The 17,155-nt window shown below is 43.1% G+C and overlaps 1 protein-coding gene across 1 annotated transcript in view; it reads left to right on the top strand.

Moving 5' to 3' along the window:
• The window catches only part of PAPPA (pappalysin 1), a 2,238,202-nt gene that overhangs the window by 2,180,785 nt on the left and 40,262 nt on the right, over positions 1–17,155 (top strand). The window contains exon 20 of the mRNA XM_069609668.1: positions 15,039–15,110. Coding sequence (XP_069465769.1) covers positions 15,039–15,110 — 72 coding nt within the window. The remainder of the gene's footprint in view (positions 1–15,038; positions 15,111–17,155) is intronic.

Here is a 17,155-nt window from a genome sequence, read left to right as displayed (position 1 = left end):
CTTCGTTCTAATACCCAGTTTCGACTGGAAGTTCCAGCCCCTCTTTGTGCACAATCATGCTTTCGCACACTTGCAACCTTGCTCCCTTGCACTGGAATCTTCTTCCTCATTCAATCTGCTCGATCACCTATTACCCTTTATTTCGCAAAGCATTGAAATTACATCTGTCCCAACAGGGCTGATTCTGTGCATCCAATTTCAATTCTCACCTGCGCAATTGTACTGTTTTTACAAATGTGTTATGTAAAAGCCCTTTGGATTAAGGCGCTATGTAAATACTAAATAAATACAAATACAGTACATTGTACCGTAAAATTTAGAGCTAGAAAATCACTGCTGTTAATATATTACACAGATTACAGGTACTGTAAGTGTTGTTTGAAATATCAGCCAATACATGATGCACTCTCTTCCCCAATTCAAGAGCCATTATCCCTGTGGCTGACTTCCGGTTAGTGATCAAGGCCAGTGCGTGTAGATGAAAACTCTGCTGGATCTGTGGAAGGCTTTGCCATAACCTTGTTTTTCATAAAAGTAGGATTGGAAAAAGACACGCTTGGAATAGTAATGAGCCTTGCACACTCTGGCACAGTGCAATGTGATTGTCACTATTTTATGTTAGTGCTGTTGACGTTTCCAAACATTTGACATACAAAAAACAATAAAAATAATACATGGTATTCAAATAATTAGGGTACACAAAAACATCACTGTTTTGTTTCATTTCTAACTTTTCTCTGTGTACAGTGCCTTTGATGTTTAGGTTTTGGTGTCTGTGGGGCAGGATGTTAACCTTCTGCAGAGCGCTTGGTACTGCCTCTATCCACTTGCATGGTGCCCTCTACCTGTCGCTGGGGAAGGGGAGGGGAGCGAGGAGAATGCAGGATGAGTTTGAGCTCATCAATGCTGAAGGTGGTAAAGTGGTGCACGCCATGCATTCCGGAAAAAGGATGTGGCACCTAATCCAGTATAAAACGTCCTTTCTGGAAAGCATGGCCCATGAAAGAGGACAGGACGAATGGGCTGCTGGAGGAAGAGGGGAGGTAAGTATGGTGGGGCAGAAGGAGAAAGTGGGGGATGAAGAGACAGCGAAGTGGAGGAGGAGCTGCAGGGCTTTCTGGGGGAGTCCACCTGAGAGGCAGGTGAGGGAGGGTTTTGTAGCTTCCTTTATTCAAGTGTAGCAGCGCAATGGAAGTCGCAAAATTGATTAATTTCACAAAGTCTACATAAGACTGGTGGAATGGTAGGGTTCATCGAGAAGTGCGCTATAGATTGTTTGTCGTGTTTGTAGTACATGCCAATATAGCACGCCTGATGCATTAAATATGTGTTGTAAAAACAGAAAGGGGTAAATAACAGTAATTAGTAAGCAAATAACACTGCACAATGAAATACGCCTGTGTTTATTTGGTGCTTATTTCACACACCAAAAAACATGCAAAAAAGCAAGGGGAGATTCTAAAGCAAAATAATAAATACTAAATACACGGCACAGGTGTAAAATGTATGATTTACTGAAGAACGTCAGGGGGATACAATTAGAGTTTGCAGGTCAACAATGTAATCCAATTTGCCAAATTGTCTTGCAGTGGAGAGCTCCTGAGCACCTATTCACTGGTACTATGGTAGATATAAGTGGGGGACAATGAAGACATGTTCATTTATGGATGGCATTCACTATGTAGGTTCCTTACTGGGAATATAGCCCTAAGGCTGTTTCATAAGCATTTATTGGGTTCTGCCAACACACCTATGGGGATTCCTGGTGCATTATGGGGACTGAGCCCCTTTCAGATAGTTGCTGCGCCCGTCTGGGAATAATCTGCATACATACTGTCCTTTTCCAGCTACTGCCCTGAGCTTCAGTTGTCTAGTTTGGTTGAGAAGTGGAAGTAGGTAGAAGCAAGGTATTGTTGGTAAAAAATCTCAGTTTACTTGCCAAACTGTTTTTTGGTACTGGAGCATTGTGTTGTGGATTTCCAAGTATTGGTGGTAATGGGTTGATAAGCAGGACAGTCTTCGGGCCATAAGCGGAGAAAATAGGACTGAAACACACAAATTCGCTCCAAAATGGACTGACAGACAAGAAACTTTCCTGCAGACGAGAGAATTGGTAATCTCAACAATTGATACACTTGCTAACCCTTCACAGACCCTTTAGAAACCGGTTTTCTAGAGGGAAACTTAGGAAGATGGAGCCGGCATCTCTTAGTATATACACAACGAAATCACCCTGTGAGTGTGAGTGTCGAGGAGTCTTGAGGGAGCCGTCTCTGAGCCATGCAATGCCACAGGGTGGCTAGCTTAAAAACTCTCTGTTCCAGACTGCATATAATGTATATTTCATATATGAGGACTCTGTGCGACAAATAATCACATTGATCAATAAGCCAGAAGCTCCCAGGGCTAGTCTCATCTAGATGGGTTTTTTGTTAAGAAGAGGGGAGATAATTCTAATCTAGAGTGGGGCAGGAACGAAGCCTCTACTGGAACAAGTATCTATCAAACGTTTGATGTGATGGTTGGACATGCCTGAGTCTTCTTTCAGTAGTTAGGCATTAGCTGGGTTAGCCCCAGCAATTTTAAACTTCAAGTAGTGAGGAGAGCTGTAAATACCAGATTGTTAATTTTGGAGAAAGTAGATACCAGATAGTGCACTGCGACGAGGGGCGGGGGGATTGGGAGGCACATGTGGAGGGGTTGGACGCTTAGCAGTCCCATTGCACCTTTCCTTATGGTTTCAAATTTGTTCATAAAACATGGATTGTGGCAAAGTTGTGGTCAAGGCGGGGTGTCTATGAAACCGTGTTTGGGAGTTAAGCATGGAGGAGACCAGGTTGAAGAGGGTTTTTCGAATCTGAAGACACGTTTTTGATGGAGTGAGCCCAAAATGGATTTTTAGCAGAGATGGTACGTTTGTAATTTTTAAACAGAATTCTGTATTCTTCTCTTTCATCATGGTGGTGTGTTTTCCAATGAGTCTCACAACTTGCTTCATATTTTTAGCTCTAGATAAAACCAGGTTGCATTGTGTGTTTGGGTTCTGCATATAACGATTCTAGGAATTGATAGCATTCCATATAAGAGTTAGCCAGTAGATTGTCACTAGTGAGAGAAGGGAACACGTTTTAAACATTAGATGTTTATTGTGTTCCATTCCCAACATTCGATTCTTCTCAAGTTTTGAAAGTGCTCCTAAGCTCCAGCACTACGAGAAACATGTTCAGATAAAATGGGATGGGAGCAGAGAGTTAAACATTATGTAAAGCGATTGGAAATGGATGTCTTCCTTTCATATTTGCCTGCTCTTCACTTCTCAGTAAGATTTTGTGTCTGTTTTCCCCTGATCAGCGCTTAGATATTGGAAGAACTTGATATAGAAGTGTATCATTTTCACAACAGCCGAGATGAATGATTCTACTGCATCCCTTTTTCTTACAGGATCAGCATATTGGCAATTCCCGGGGGACATTGCCTCTTGAAGTCCCCCCCCCCTGCACTCCGAGCCTCTTGTTAAAAGTCAATAGAATGTGCCCATTGGAAAGAGAATTATTTCCAGCACAGGCCGCTGGTGTCCCCCATGACATCTCACTTCCCTCCACATTCTCTGATCATGTTGCCAGCCGACTTGTGTGGGTCAGGTAGCCCACACCATATATCCTCCACAATCACTGTTTACGGGAAGAGCTTCTTGGACGTCTCTCTTGAGCTTAAGGGTCAAAGATGTTTTATGCATCAATTTGAGATTAAATTGCCCCCTGGAGAGATCTGAGGGTCCTGCTCTCACCATCCTGCTTTTGCAATCCTATAACATGTTTTGCACAGGCAAGAATGATTTGGTTTAAATTAAAACCCTTTCAAGGAGGCAAAATGCTGGCTCCATGAAATTATTGACAATTGTCTGGCTATAGCCCTTTTTAACACGCCCCATGTGTATAACATTATTAAGTTCTTTAGTTATACAATTCGGTGACAAACAGCTGAATTTTATTTTCCTTTACAACACGGTTCATGTATTTATTTGGAACTGTGCTCTACCGAAAATGGGCTTCACATGGGCGAGTTCTAGTGTGCATTAAAGAAGTTATCCATTCGTTCATCCACCTTATGTCTAGCATAGGATGGCAGATGCTGAGAGGTTGGAATTAAAGTGTGTGTTTTCTGCAGCACCCTGCACCCAGCATCTCCTTCTTTCCCACTGACACCTTGATCTCATAAATGTCCTGGTAAATGAGTGATGAAAAGGGGTGTGCATCTTCCCCAAAGAGTGTCCTATCTAGACAAATCCTGGCAAAGGAAAGACTTTGAAGAGGTGTTCTTACGTCCAAGGGTGTCATCTCTTACTGGTACAAGTCCTCCCGAGGCATGGATAAGAAGGGGCCAGAATTCAGAACCATCATTGTTGATGTTGCAGAATACTTATGTGGTCCGAACTGCCTCTTCTGGAAGAAATCTTCATCCCAGCCACAGACTTCAGGACTGTAGGTCATGCCCTTGTCCTTTTCTACCTAGACAGTGCCAACAGCACCCTGGCTTGTGTCCTCTCTGGCTCAATTGAAAATAATCCAGCATGCCACGATGTCCCAACATAGGATTGAAGAAACTCGTCAGTGCCACGCAAAAAGATTAATATTGCCATGCATGAAAACAATAACACTTCAAAACAGTGAAACAACAACCCAACATACATCAGGACGGCTCCCCCCCACCCTTCAGATGGGAATTAAAAATCCCTGTTCTATAGAACAACTCATCAGCCGCTAACCAGGATGCTAGATGGACCCTTTCTCCTTCCCCTACCTATACTATACCCATCCCCCTTTTGTATAGCACTCGTTGTTTAGTTTGCACTAATGAAACTCTGCATACATACACGGTGTAACATCGTATTGATAGAGATTTGGGAAACAAATGGAATGTGAATGGTTTTGCATCCTTCCCCATGTGTCGCTGCTTGATATCAGAGCTTTACAAGAATAAGCTCAGGTAAAGAATGTTAAAGGATATAGTTTATTCAACAGGACCCCTGCATGTTTAGCATGTCTAGTTGACTTAGATCACAGGTAAGAGAAGGAATGGTAAAGGATCTGCTATCTTCCCCAGCACGTCTGCACTTGCTTTTTTCCTCTTGAATTCTCCCTTCCTCATGTTTGCTCTGTCTTCCCCTTTTTCACCCTCTTTCCCTTTCTTTCTTCGACTCTCTGCATTCTGTCTCGGGTACATCTGACCAGTTTTGTGGGTGCTTAACCTACAGAATTGAGTGGTGTTACCCTCATTAGCCATCCTCCTACAAACAGTCCTACGCCTCTATGTTTCTGTTTGTCTCTCCATCCCTATGTTTGTACACTTCTCACTTAGAAATGTAGAGGGACCAATCCTGAGTAGTTGTAAACCATGCCAAAGAGTCACGAAATGTCTCACGATCTCCCAGATTTTGGTGGTATATGAGGGGGGGCTTTGTATCTCCAGTGTCCCCTCCTGTGTATGGGACAAACTCGTACTCCTCCCCCAGCCAGTCCATCTGAACGCACAGTCTGGCCCTGTCGCAAGAGAGATAGAAAAGGTTAGGAATCTCTATCATGACTTATTTGCCTCGGTCCAGACAAATGGAAGGAATGTAAAGGTATTTAATTCCCGTGCCAGGACGCCAGTGGTCCTATGCTATCCTGTCCTCTATCATCTTCAACCTCTTCATGGAACCACTAGGGGAGCGCCTGGCCAATAATGATATTAGCCAACACCACTAATCAATTTGAGCACTGTTTGCCCCTCATCCTAGACTGGATTTCAAGGGCTTATCTGAAGGTCAACCCAACAAAGACCAAATTCATTCTCCTAGTACACCCAACCAAGCATTCTGAAGACCAGAATTGGATAACAAACTCGATGCTCAAAATATGTGCACTTCTTCTCTCACCCACTGCAACATGTGTCCGCCTTACCATGAAGTCTGACTTCTCAATAAAAAAAAACATCTACAACACAACCCTATCAACTTGGAACAGGCATGGGCTCCTCCACAAAGTCAAACCGGCCATCTCAGCCCCAAATTTCCGAACTGTCATTCAAGCCCTGGTCATCTCCCACCTTGACAGCAGCAACACCCTACTCGCAGATGCCACTTCGGCCCCTCTGAAAGCCATCCAGCATGCAGCAGGACGTCTCATCACATGACTAAATAAATTCTACCATATCACCCCCATCGACAAGGAGTTGTGCTGGTTACCCTTTCAAACTGTTTAGCCGTGCACTTGTATTGTAACCTGCTACTACCTAAACAGCTACCTGATTTTGACTTTAAACCTACCAGAATGGGACGTTTTTAGCCATGCGCTTGTATTGTAACCTTCTTCTAGCCATGTGTTAATACCTAAATAGCTACCTGATATTTACTTTTACCCACCTGAATTTGACTTTCTAGCCTTGTGCCACTTTTGTAACGTACCCACAACTTACCTCTTTATGACATCTAGCCTTGTGCTACACATGTATTCTACCTGTAACTTCATATGCATTGTAACTAGCGCCTAGATGCCTGAGTGTTTTGTGCTCTATAGTAAATGCAAAAATAAGTAAACGTGCATCATATTCAAGATAGTCTTCGTCACATCACATAAAAAACATTCAGAACCACTACTGGGTTGTTTTATGGTTCTGAATCTGGTGCTGTAATGGTCTGGAGATAGTATCCGCAGGCCAATACAGCACCAGAAACCACAACATTGTTAGACTGGAAACAAAGCACTGCAGGAAGAAAAGAGCTTGGAAAAATGCCTTTTCCTGCAATAGGTCCTGTCTCTGGAACAAGTTACCAACGCAGATAAGACTGGCCCCCTACATTCTACAAATCAGGAAGGACCTGAAAACGCTACTTTTCAAAGAATATCTCAACAATAGCTGATCGCTTCACACAACCTCACTTCTCCCCCTGTCAAGCTCCACCCTCCTCACACCGATTCCATCCACCTCTGCTACCCCCTCACCCAACCTATAATTTTGTTGATGTGTATTCTATGTAAAAGCTCTGTTGCTTCCTAGTTAGGTTTCTCGTGCATTCACTGTCTGCAAACCCTGGTGCAAGTTCTAGCAAAGAAATGTAATGTTACAGTTAATTAATCCGGGCCACAGCATGTTTATCCTGGAGAGCTGACTTAGATCACTGACTACCGATGGAATTGTAAAGGATGTGCTATTTGCCCAAGCACTTGTTTTTTCCCTCTTTAGTTATGTCTTTACATGTGAACCAGGTCTGGCTCCAGGAATTTTCATCTCAGTGGGCCAGGTTTGTTATCAGGATAGCCCAACTGTGGGTGTGGGTGTAGGAGTACTCTAAACACAGTGTTGCTGTTGAGGCAGATTTCTCATATCTGTGATCCAGCAATTTATTTCTTATCTGGACAAATCCACTTGCACCCCATTGGGCTGCTTGAAAAGATGCAGAAGCCTGGATACAAACACAGGTTGTTAGGACCAGGGGTGATACATTTACCCACAAAACTATTCGAATGTCTAATAAAGATGAATGTTAGGATTGCATTCTGTGGCAGATTTAAGGCAAAGGATTCCTCTGCTTGACAGACAGGTGGCCCTGGGTAGGAGAGGCATGTTTGTGGAGCTTATGGTGGGAGTAGTTAATGGCTGTCCTGAGTGCAACAAATGTTAATTTTTTTTAAAGTTGTCCTAAGTTGTCTTTTCGTTTTCTGTACTATTTGAGTTCAGTGTTTAGACATATGACTGGCTGGAAACAGGCTTCGCTGACATAAAGTGATCACTTAAATTGTTCAAGTGGGAAATCTGCTTTCTCTTTCCATCTCCTCATCCCTTCCAAAACACATGCTCTCCAGTACCCCTTCCAAAGTCTTCTGCGCTCTTTTTCCATCTGCTCCTTTGTTTCCTTCCATAAGATCCCTTGCTATTTTGACCTTCAATTGGCTACTCACTTAATCTTCCCTCTGCTCCCCATCTCCATAAGGCAAACTATTGCCAAAGCATGTAAAATATAAAACTGTATACTGCAGAGCCCTAAAAAAGAGACTGAGAGATTAATCTTAATCATACCCTACGAACAAAAGTTGTGTACCTTTTATTAACATATTGCTCTAATTGAGCTATTTAAAAGAAAGTACAGAGCAAATGAGCAGCAGGAAAAATAGTGCTTCAATATCAGTCTACCTATCTTCCTTTCCCATCTGCTCTCCCCTTTCTATTACATCCACTCCTCCTTCACCTTTCACCAGCTCCCCCCTACCACCATTCCCATTTACAACCACGTCCACCTACCCCACCGTACCTCCACCATGTCTTCTTGGCCTGGCTGGGGAGAATTGATGACAATGCCGCCTCCTCTGCCAGGGCGGAGCAACGAGGTCCCCAGTCCTTATTCCACCCCAGATGGCGTGCGCTCAACAATATCACTGTGGCTACTCCCAGAAGGCTTGTGGTCACACCATCTTGTTGTGAAGGACAGACCTCTCTCACCCACTACAGAATACTGAAGGAATGGGACATTTTTCTTCTTACAAAATGACATTTTGGGGCACTAAATTGGATTTTTTGTTGCAGTTCTACAGCACATTTTAATTGAGCTGAGGGTGTGAGTGCTAGCATGCAGGGGAGAGAGAGAGCCTGGGCGTTGTGAGAAGGATCAGGAGGCAGACAGTCTAAGCTGAGGGATATCCAGTCTCATGGTATTACTCCATGTGTGGCGTGTCAGGAAGGAGAGGCTGCTGATGCGTGCGTGCGTGCGTGCGTGCGTTCGTGTTCATACTTCAAACTCAATCACTTCTAAGGACACCTCATTTTGGCAGTAATGGCACAGTGAGTTTAAAGGATTTGCCCAGGATCACACACTTTAAGTGGTAAAGCCAGATGTTGAGCCTACTGTCAAATTTAGGAATTAGACCATGCATCTTCCCAGCTCAACTTAGTACAAATATGCATTGAAGGATGATTTGAATACCTAAAATAATACTTCATGTTATACAGATTACTTTAAAAATGCACAAGTCACATGATAAACCAACTTTACAATTTGTACATCTTTTTTAGAAATGTGTTGAGGAAAAAGAGTAAGGAGGTAATTGTGTTTTGAATCCTAAATTGCAAGGAAGGGGCGACTACTGTTTGCACTTTTTAGCAAAAGGGCCCCATGAGACAACCTTAATTCTTTCCACCAAATACTGGAAAAGTAAATAGAAAAACACAGGCAAGATCGCTGTTTCTCTTCATTTTTCCGATATGTGTCTGGAAAAGTGTAAATCCCTTTCACAATGAAAGATTGTGTGAGCCATCTACAGTGAATTCATATGCACTCTACCTGCTTTTACCAATACAGCTACAATCATAGGGGGTCATTTTCCAATTCCTGTGCAGTGGAAAATCTGGCGTCAAATGCTTTTTTTGAAAGTCCTTCTGAGGGGAATGTGGCGGTAAAATGCTTTTACCACTGCTTTTTCCACTCCGCAGGACTCAGAAAATTACTATGCATGATTGTTGCTTTACTGAATGAAAATAATGAGAATTCACAAAATGTCTCATACACACACAAAGTGAAATGAAATGCATGACAAGAACATTGTTTCACCAGGCTTGATCTCTACCCCCACAATTTCTAATCACCCAACAATCGCACTTAAATAGTTTATTAAAATTGTATTTAATTTTAAGAAAAAGTGCCTGCCACAGCAGTAGTCACTTCCAGTTACCGTTTCCCATTTCTAATCACTTCCTATTGTATATGTGTAAATAAGACATTAAAAAGATAAGGCCTCACTGGGCGGGCCTGTGCAGCCCTGGCTGACTTTGAGGGAAGAAATGCAGAGCAGGGACCCAAAACACACATGATGTATTCTGTTTGCATGCAAACACTTAATAGTTACTCAAACTGTATGATGTTATCAATTCAGTACTTATCAGTTCAAATGATGAACATTTCTGACAGGGCAGTCTAGCCTTCCATGCAGACAAAGATGCGTTCTGTTTAGGTAAGAACCCCACTTGTAAGTATACACAAGACAATCTGAAGCTGGTCCGTACTTGCCAACCTAACCTTGCCTTGTTCTGGTAGGGCCTTGTTGGACCAACTCAGTGAGGTGCAGTTTGATTCCCAATGTGTAGCAAGCAATGCACCCACATCTGGACATATTCACTTTCACTTAGGGAAACAATTTGAATATCAAAGCCAACAGCTTGGGCTTTTGAGTACACATGGGATAGGCATTTGCCAGGCACTGCCATAAGGGTACCAGCTGGCCATAAAATGGGAACATCTAGAAAAGGGTCTGAGTGCCTGAGCATATGATGTCATTTTCTGGCAAATGTCTGTCTTCTAATCCCTACATAGAAGCCAAAACTGTTGGCTTTTCGATTGCTTGTTTTAGACAGGACTCCAGTGCAAGTAACAGATGCAAGGGCACACATATTGCTCATTAATCAACTGGATGAAGGCACCCATTGTTAAGAGATTTTTATTACAAAAGGAGCTAATTTACAGAGGCAGGTAAGTCATTACTCAAATGAATGCTTATCTATAACACTAGCAGGCCGAATGTTGGTGTTACTTTGTGACAGAGCTAACTCAGAGTACCCAAGAGTGTATGTTTTAGCCAGGAGGTGCAGGTATTTGGTGGGAATGCCAAAGGGATTAACATGGCAATGGGTGGGTAAATGACCAAATGCATATATAGGATGTGTGTCCCCCCAAACATCCAATTTTCATCCTGTGTTCCAATGCAATACTTCTGTCTTACACCTAATAGCCTAATTCAAAGACTTGCATCAAAACACTTTTTGATTTTACTACACTCTCCCCTCCAGAGTTATATTTTTCTTACTACCAACCTTATTTCTTCACTTGCGCTTGAGTAGTTAATGCAGCAGGATATATATTTTGAAGGTAATTTGTAAGGGCTCTCTGTCTGATGGATATAAGTGTCTGAATCAGTCATAACCACTGGCCTTTCTATGATTAGCCTTCCATACCATTGTTTGCAAATCAGCATTGGCCCTGGCACTAATGTAACATGTGTACTACATTTCTTGAGAAATGCTCTGTTTCAATGAAGTTACTGAAACCTTCAGGCGTGATTTAGGAAAGGATTTTCTACAATAGATCATTGACTACTGTTAAATGTTCTTATTGTAAAGTACTGTTTGACTACGGGTGGGAAGCTGTAGGTGATCTTCATTGATTTAGAGAAAGCCTTTCATTCCATCCCTAGGAATCTGATGCGGTATAAGTTGGCTGTGCTAAATATGCAGAAATGGCTCCTTAACTTAATTCAACTTTGTTATGCAGTCACACTCGCAGCAGCGCAGAGTACGAGAAGTGGCAGTACGCCAGCAGGTTTCCCAACAAACGAAGTGATGATGCAAGGTTGTTCACTTGCACCATTATTATTCATTTTAGTTATTTCAGATTTATTCCCTTCAAATTCACAAAAAACGTAAACCATCCCTCGTTTCAAAGTACTCCACTTGGAGCGCCCCTATATGCAGACACTGCCCTACTAGAATGGCGCCATGGGGACTGCCACAAGGATCCCCAAGGACTTACCTAGGCAGAGGAATGTTTCAGTGCCCCGGCCTAAAGCTGTACATCCACAAAACTAAAAGTGTTGTATTTGGGAAAGGTAAAAACTATTACTCGTGCCACTTAAAGGGGAGTGCATTGTGGAGGTTGGACCTTATTTTTATTTGGGATTATTTTTGCCAAAAATGGGAAGTGCTCAAAGCATATAAAAATGACTCAGACAAAAGCTTGAGCTAGGTTAAGAGGTCTTTTAAGATTCTATCATATGCATGTTGGCCGTTTACTTGATAAGTGTCTTAAGGTCTAATTCACAAAAGCGGTTTATAATGGCAAAGCCCCGTTGGGAAACGCTCTGTGAATTAGGCCCTTAGTGTTTATAATGCTCCGCTGTGCGCTTTACTGTTATACAGGAGTGACTTTTGCGGCGCTCAATTTGCTCTCCTAGATTGAGGTAATAGAAAACAAAACCTTAAAGAGACTATTAGGTCTCCTGAAAGGCACCCCTAATTGCGTGGTATGCTTATAATTGTGGATCCTCATTATTGCAATGCAGGCAAAATTGACGTTTGCTTCCTATTTCCTGAAGAAACTTGGGACACTCTGAAAACCCTGACATGAGGGATTGGGGGAATAGTAGGGTCACCTTTAATTAATAATTATGTCTAGCATAGGGAAGGCCACAATCTTTTATTAAGTCGGGTTTTTCAAAATCTGGATGGTTTTAAGTATGTTTTGTTGAATTACTTAAAAGATATCCTGAGCCACAACACATTATGGCATGATAGGGAGATGAGCAGACAAAATGTGTACACCCTATTCTCCTTGAAAATGTCCACCAGTCACTCTGTAAATACGGCACACAAAGGGGAATTATGTGATATACATTCTGCAGAGTGCAGAACACTGGTATTAATGGTCCATTTGAATATGCTCTCGTTAAATGATCGAAGGCAATGGGACAAGAACCACACAGAGAAGAAATGTTATTGTAAAATGGGAGTTTCGGAGGACCTGTGCCACTTTTTACTGTTTACATTTCTAAATCCCTATTTTAGGTTATATAGTATTAGGTTTTACTTGGTTGTGTTGTCTTTTATAATGGATTGTAATGAATCGAGTTTTATTAATAGTTTACATGAATTTTATAGAAAAGCACTTTTAGGTCAGTTTAATTTTTTGTGTAGTATTTAGATTTTATGAATTGTGATGAGATAGGGTTGCTACCTATCTATTAACGTTTAATGGATTTACAGTGTGACTTTTATGTTTCTTGTGCTGATTGATTTTATGTACTTAATTTTGTTAATGGAGAAATCCGATTTTTAATAAAGATTATTTGATCATGTGAGCAGACCTGCACAACCTGCTAGACTACAAGTCCTACACATGCTTGAAGTGAGTGGCCTGTGGTCCATTGCAGAGAAGACATGGCTTAGCAGATGAGATTGAACTGCTCTATTTGGTGGCAGAACCAAAACTAATAGTTTATCCCATCCTGCAGTGACACAGACATACTAAAAAATTACAGAATGGAAGACCACCCCGAGAAATGATAGCGTTAATGTTTAAATTAAAGCCTTGCTACCAACCTTAGTTTTTCACTTCTACACAAGTAGTTAATTAAGCAGAATATATACCTTGAATGTAATTTGTCAGGGTATCACCCGTTTCTGCACCTGCTGCAGAAAACTGTGCCCAAGCATCATCTCCTGTTATTTACTGTTTAATACAGATAACCATCGTATTAAGCATTATGGGAAAAACAGTTATATTCAAACAACAAAAAATACACATACTTTAATTTACAGACATCAACTTTATCATTTTGAAAATATAGCTACCTTGTAACTTAGAGGTTGGAAATGTCAGATGGACGGTGCAGTTAAAAAAAGCAACAACGGATCTTGCTAGATAGTTGTAGGTAGCCTGCTTGAGCAAGTGTGCTACGTCACTTAGAGGTTTCAACGGCACTCCATCTCCATGGTCTTTCGTGTTTTCATGGCTGTGGCGAATAATACATTATCCAAGGCAAGCAAACAAATCCTGACCGGGCCTCTTGCAGTGCAGGCTCTTAGACTGCTAATCGCACTGAAGTTGCGGCTTCTCGTTTAGAGCGAAATCGCCCCTGCCCTCTCTGCTCCCACTTGTGGTTAACATCATTGGCAAGGCCTTCTTTCTAGGGGGCCAGGGCGAGGCCTTGGGGGGGTGTAGACCCCTTCTGGTGCCCAGCCTTTGTGCTCTTTCTTCCCCTTTTTACTCCCTCTCTCTTGCCTTCTTTGACTAATGTTACTGGTGTGTGCAATGCAGCCTCTGAGCCTGTTGTCCCTGTTCTGCCCAGTTTTGTGGGTGCCTAGCCAAGTGCAGGGAGAAGTGTTTACCTCATTGCACATCCTGCTGCACCTCTGCCTGTCACCTATATTTTCCTGACCACCCTCCTGTGTGTACCCCTGCACACTTATAAATGTACAGGGATCACTCCTGAGATTGCAAATATGGCCAGAGGCAGTCACGAAATGTCCAGCCGTCTCTCCGAAATGGATAGCGTATTTGGGGTACTCCGTCCGCAAATGGGAGACAAACAACTCTCGATCTCCTCCCCCTCCTAGCACCTCCTGGCACACAGACTGGCCCTGTTGAAAGACAGGTGTAGGAGCCCAGGCCTGAGTAATAGAAGAAACAAGGGAGCGCACTGGAAAGATCAACAGTGACTCGCAGATAGCATAGAAGTCCTATTAACACTTGTCAGGTAAGCCTCACGGCAGGCTGCTTCTCAGGGACTGTGAAAACAAGCCCTGCTTCCCCGGCAGACGGATTAAATTAACCCTCGGATAAACACGGCCAGACCTGCTTGTGCGTCACGAGACACAAAATATTAGGCGCTGGGTTTCTTACAACTCAGCGCTGGAATTCCCTGGGCAGCCCTGGTTGACGTCATCCTCTATGGCATTTTGGATCTGCTTCCATTTCAGAGAGCCTGTTTGCTTCTCGCCCCATATTCACTGGATGTGTGTGTGTGTGGGGGGGGCGTAGTGAGGGGGAGGGGAGGTACAGGAGTGACCTTGGTACTTCTGTGCCTTTCAGGCCAATGTCACATTTCAGCACGCTTCCCGAGTCCGAGGCATCAGTGAGTGCACATCTCCAGTTAAGGTCAGATCCTGTTAAACTCCTTTCCTATATTAAGGTCGTGTGTGTTGCCCTGAAAGGCCCAGCGACCTTCTCGGCTGCCGCTATCTCTGACCCGTAAAGGTTCCTAGAGTTTCCCCTGCACAAAGGTAGAGTTTGCACGCAACTCCTATTTAATGTGTCAACATGTTTATCCTCTAACCTCTCCATTGCACACTCTTAAAGAGGACATGATGGCTAATAAGACACAGAGGGTGCACATTTCTAACATGACATGGAATCCTCACCTCATTCATGCCTTCCGCGTTTTCATATTCCTCTTGCCATCTCGAGTTCTACCTCAAAGTCCTGTTTTGCTGATACCTCTGTTTTTGTCCCCAACCAGAAAATTGTATGCACAGCAGGACGCAAATGGTATCCTCATCCTGGAACGATTCACTGTATTAAAGCATGTGAGGTAAGCGCTAAATGCAATTTATTTTATGATGTTTTTCATAGAGTGGCCCCAAAACATACCTCTTTCCCCACACCTAACCCACCCACATCCTACCCCCACCATGCAGGGTCGAACTGGGGAATAAAATGGTTGCGGGGGTCAATTAAAAACTGGCCTACAGTTGCAAATGGCAATTCATTCATTTTGTGACTGACTGTTTGAGTAGTACCCAATGGTGGGGGAGGGAGGGATTGATAAAATGTGATGCAAATTGTGTATTTTAAAGAATATTCAGTAACACTGGTCAAAACTACTAGCCGCATGGTGAAGTAAATTATTAAACTGGCCCACTTGGGCAAAAAAATGGGCACACTTTGACCCAAAAAACGGACCGACACTAGCATTTTGCATTTTTGGTTCGGCATTGCCCTACTGCCACGTTGGCCAGTCCATACCTGCTGCCATGGCCTGCCTAACCTAATCCTCCTATCCTGTCCTAAACATCTATTTTTAACTTCTGCTTCACTTGCTATCCTTTGAACATTGTTCACCTTGTACGGTTCCCAGAGAGAAGATGGCAGCCTCCACCAACAGCCCCCCACACTCCCTCCACCTTGCCGGGGTGCTAATACACATTAATGTTCAGTGAGTTGTCAACAGTTCAGATATTCTGATAATTTGCTTTAAGCTTTGCCGATTATAATTTGATATATTTGTGTTCATCTCCATTTAATTAAGAAGTGTACATAAATAAGAATAGAATTACCTCAAAATAACTGTTTTATAAATATGCTTACAGGAGTTTAGGGCCTATGCCTACTTTTGGATCCTCACCACAGTAGATAATGCTATTCCAGCTTGAGCTTTCTGATGAGCTGAATTCCAAAATGCTTATATGAGCGGATCCTGTGCCTAGAAGCACCTGATAAATCTTTTTCTTTTAAATGAGTACATATCAGGTAATCTAAAATCAGGTAAGTGAGGAAATCCCCTTTTCTAGTGGAGTTGCAGGTTAGGATTTGTGCTTACTAGTTCAGCGAGAACGTTCCTGTTAGGAAAGTGCCCATATCAGCACGATGTCTACTGCAACTCATTTTATGTATTGATTTTCCATAGCCCGACAGGGATTCCTATTCTTCTAACGTAGCACCATATTAGAGACATGTCTGACAGGGAGCACCGGAATAGGTGAACGATTGCCTTCCTAAAGGGGCTTTTTAGAATATTAAGTGGCATCGCAGCAGATCTGCCCAACCATCCTGTTTCTAAAGGAGGGCGGGTGGTCCCCTGCCGCCTCACTACATGTCAGTGATAGAGTTCCCTTCTTCCTGGGTCATGACCTTTACTGCCAGCTCACACCAGAAGAATGAAGAATGATAGGTGTCTTCAGAGAACAGGACATTCTCTATCAGGTCATGCCAGGTTTTGGATGAAGCTCCCACTTTTACCGAAGTACGCAATCAGAATGCAAAACTTTATTGCTATTTTATTTCCTCAGGGGCTTATGTCGATGCATTCACTCCCTTTTCATAACAGTTTGGTGGTAAACTCATCTTCTGAACGACCAAAGATTAATGCATTCTGTGCAGTCTCACACCAGTTGGCGGGATAGTAACCAAAACTTGCCATTGGGGGCTCCTCCGGCACCCCCCATTATGGGGGACCGAGGAGCCAGTGCAGTGAAAAACACTGAGCACTCCCTCAGCTGTTTTTTTTGCAGCTGAGGGAGCGATCCTGCGCTGGTTTGAAAAGTCATGGGGAAACGCGGTTTCCCTTTGAGAGTTCTGTTCGCCAGGCGCTCATGTCCATTGAGCCATGCAAGTCAAGGGTGTTTCACTTCACTAGCACTGCATAGCCTATTGGTAATGCTGGCTGGGGAACTGCATGTTTGTATGTGCGAGGGGGCACTCCTGCGCCACCCCATACTTACAAACCGAGAGGGGTGCTTCTTCATCAGCGCCCTGGCTCCTGCACGCATATGCAGGAACTAGGAAGTGCTTGTTTCCTGATTCCTGTTTGTGCTAAGCAGGACCAGGAGCGCTCGGAGGAAACTTCAGGACCGGGGT

Source organism: Ambystoma mexicanum, chromosome 8 (assembly GCF_040938575.1).
Source record: "Ambystoma mexicanum isolate Mex_15411 chromosome 8, UKY_AmexF1_1, whole genome shotgun sequence".
In the NCBI taxonomy this organism is placed as follows: Eukaryota; Metazoa; Chordata; class Amphibia; order Caudata; family Ambystomatidae; genus Ambystoma; species Ambystoma mexicanum.
The sequence above is the reverse complement of the archived record's forward strand: the minus strand, read 5'-3'. Positions and strand labels throughout refer to the sequence as shown.